Source organism: Meleagris gallopavo, unplaced genomic scaffold, assembly GCF_000146605.3.
Source record: "Meleagris gallopavo isolate NT-WF06-2002-E0010 breed Aviagen turkey brand Nicholas breeding stock unplaced genomic scaffold, Turkey_5.1 ChrUn_random_7180001853198, whole genome shotgun sequence".
NCBI classification, from domain to species: domain Eukaryota; kingdom Metazoa; phylum Chordata; class Aves; order Galliformes; family Phasianidae; genus Meleagris; species Meleagris gallopavo.
Window position 1 is genome coordinate 1 of NW_011119793.1, and position 1,546 is coordinate 1,546.

General features: G+C 53.3%; 1 protein-coding gene across 1 annotated transcript; it reads left to right on the plus strand.

The window, feature by feature from the left end:
- Positions 1-1,063: 1,063 nt before the first annotated feature.
- On the plus strand, positions 1,064-1,543 carry LOC104915814 (chromobox protein homolog 5-like; the record flags this gene model as incomplete). Its single annotated transcript, XM_010726740.3, has 2 exons — positions 1,064-1,241; positions 1,350-1,543. Coding segments are annotated over exons 1-2 (331 nt in total), but the record flags the coding sequence as incomplete, so codon positions are not given.
- Between the last annotated feature and the right edge of the window lie 3 nt (positions 1,544-1,546).

The window sequence follows — 1,546 nt, forward strand, 5'->3', positions numbered from 1 at the left end:
CCCCTCCTCCTTTTTAGCCGTTTTGGGGTTAAAAGCTGCGTTTTGGTGCCTTTGGAGCTGTTTGGTGTCTGCCTGCATCCCCGACCGTCACAACAGAGGCGTTTAATCGAATCCCTTTCCCACCCCAGGACGGGAGAGCGAAGCAAATCGCACCACCTCTTTTTTGTCTTTTTTTCTTTGCCTCAAAACGTCCCTTTTTGCCTCCAAAAAGTCCCTTTCCAAACCAGCCCCGTTCTTTTCTTTTGTTCCTCCAGGACAGAACTCCGACACGCGGCGCTCCCAGGAACCGCTGCCCCTCCAAGGGAGGCGAGCAGCATGGGGGCACTGGGTTTTTTCTTCCCAAAATCACCCCTTTTCCACCCAAAACCTTCGCCAAGAAATCACACCGTCACAAGGGGGGGTTGGGTGGGCTTTGGGGGGGTGGGAGAGAGGTGATGCATTTGGCTTTGGGCAGCAGCAGGAAATACCGAGCAGGGAATGGGGTGGACGAGGAATTTCCTGGCTTCTCGCTCGGGCTCCGTTTTCTTTGGGTTTAATCTTTAAAAAAAAAAAAGAAGAAAAAAAATAAAATAAAATAAATCGTAATAGATGCCTCTGTGCGAAAAGCAAAGCCTTCGACCCAAGGTTACAACAACACCTCCTGGCCGCGTGCCCCGCGTGGGATTCGTCCTACAAGTGATTATTTTGGGGTTGGTTGGGTTGGGGTTTTTTTTTCCTTCCCCCCCCCACGCTGAGGCCAACACCTGGGCCACACTTGGGGGGATTCAACACTTAGAAGCCGGTGCCGATAAAGAGCGAATCGAACCCTGAGATGTCGCGTGAGCCCCCCGGGGTGGGTTGGAAGCGGGTTTTGACCCCCGTTTTTCCTCCGTGGGATTTGAAGCTCCTTGAGGAGAAGGGGAGGAAACACGGGGTTGGCTGAGCTTTTCGCCGATCCTTTGTGAGTCGGGGTGTTTTCGGGCGCTGCCGGGGGTCTTTGGGGGGGGGTTAACCCCAAATTCAGCTGGAGGTGTGGGGGGGGGGGGTTTATCCACGCTGACTGCTGTCCCTTCGCCTCCCGCAGGGTTTGGGTCGCGTCGGTGCGTGGGCGCCCGGTGCTGCGCTATGGGCAAGAAAAGCAAGAGGACAGCAGACAGTTCGTCCTCTGAAGACGAGGAGGAGTATGTGGTGGAGAGAGTGCTGGACAGGCGAGTGGTGAAGGGCCAGGTGGAGTATCTGCTCAAGTGGAAAGGCTTCTCCGAGTAAGTTTTTCTTTCCCCCCTTCTAGAAATCTACTTTATTTTTTATTTTATTATTTTTTCTCTGTTGACTGACGGTGAGTTTTTGGCCTGATGGTGATGGTTTTGTAGGGAGCACAACACCTGGGAGCCGGAGAAGAACCTGGATTGTCCCGAGCTTATCTCAGAGTTTATGAAAAAGTACAAAAAGATGAAGGAGGGGGATGGAAACAAAGCAAGGGAGAAGGCAGAGAGCGGCAAAAGGAAAGGGCTGCCCGCCAGTGCTGAGGATATCAAGGCCAAGAAGAAGAGGGAGGTGAGAGGGGGTG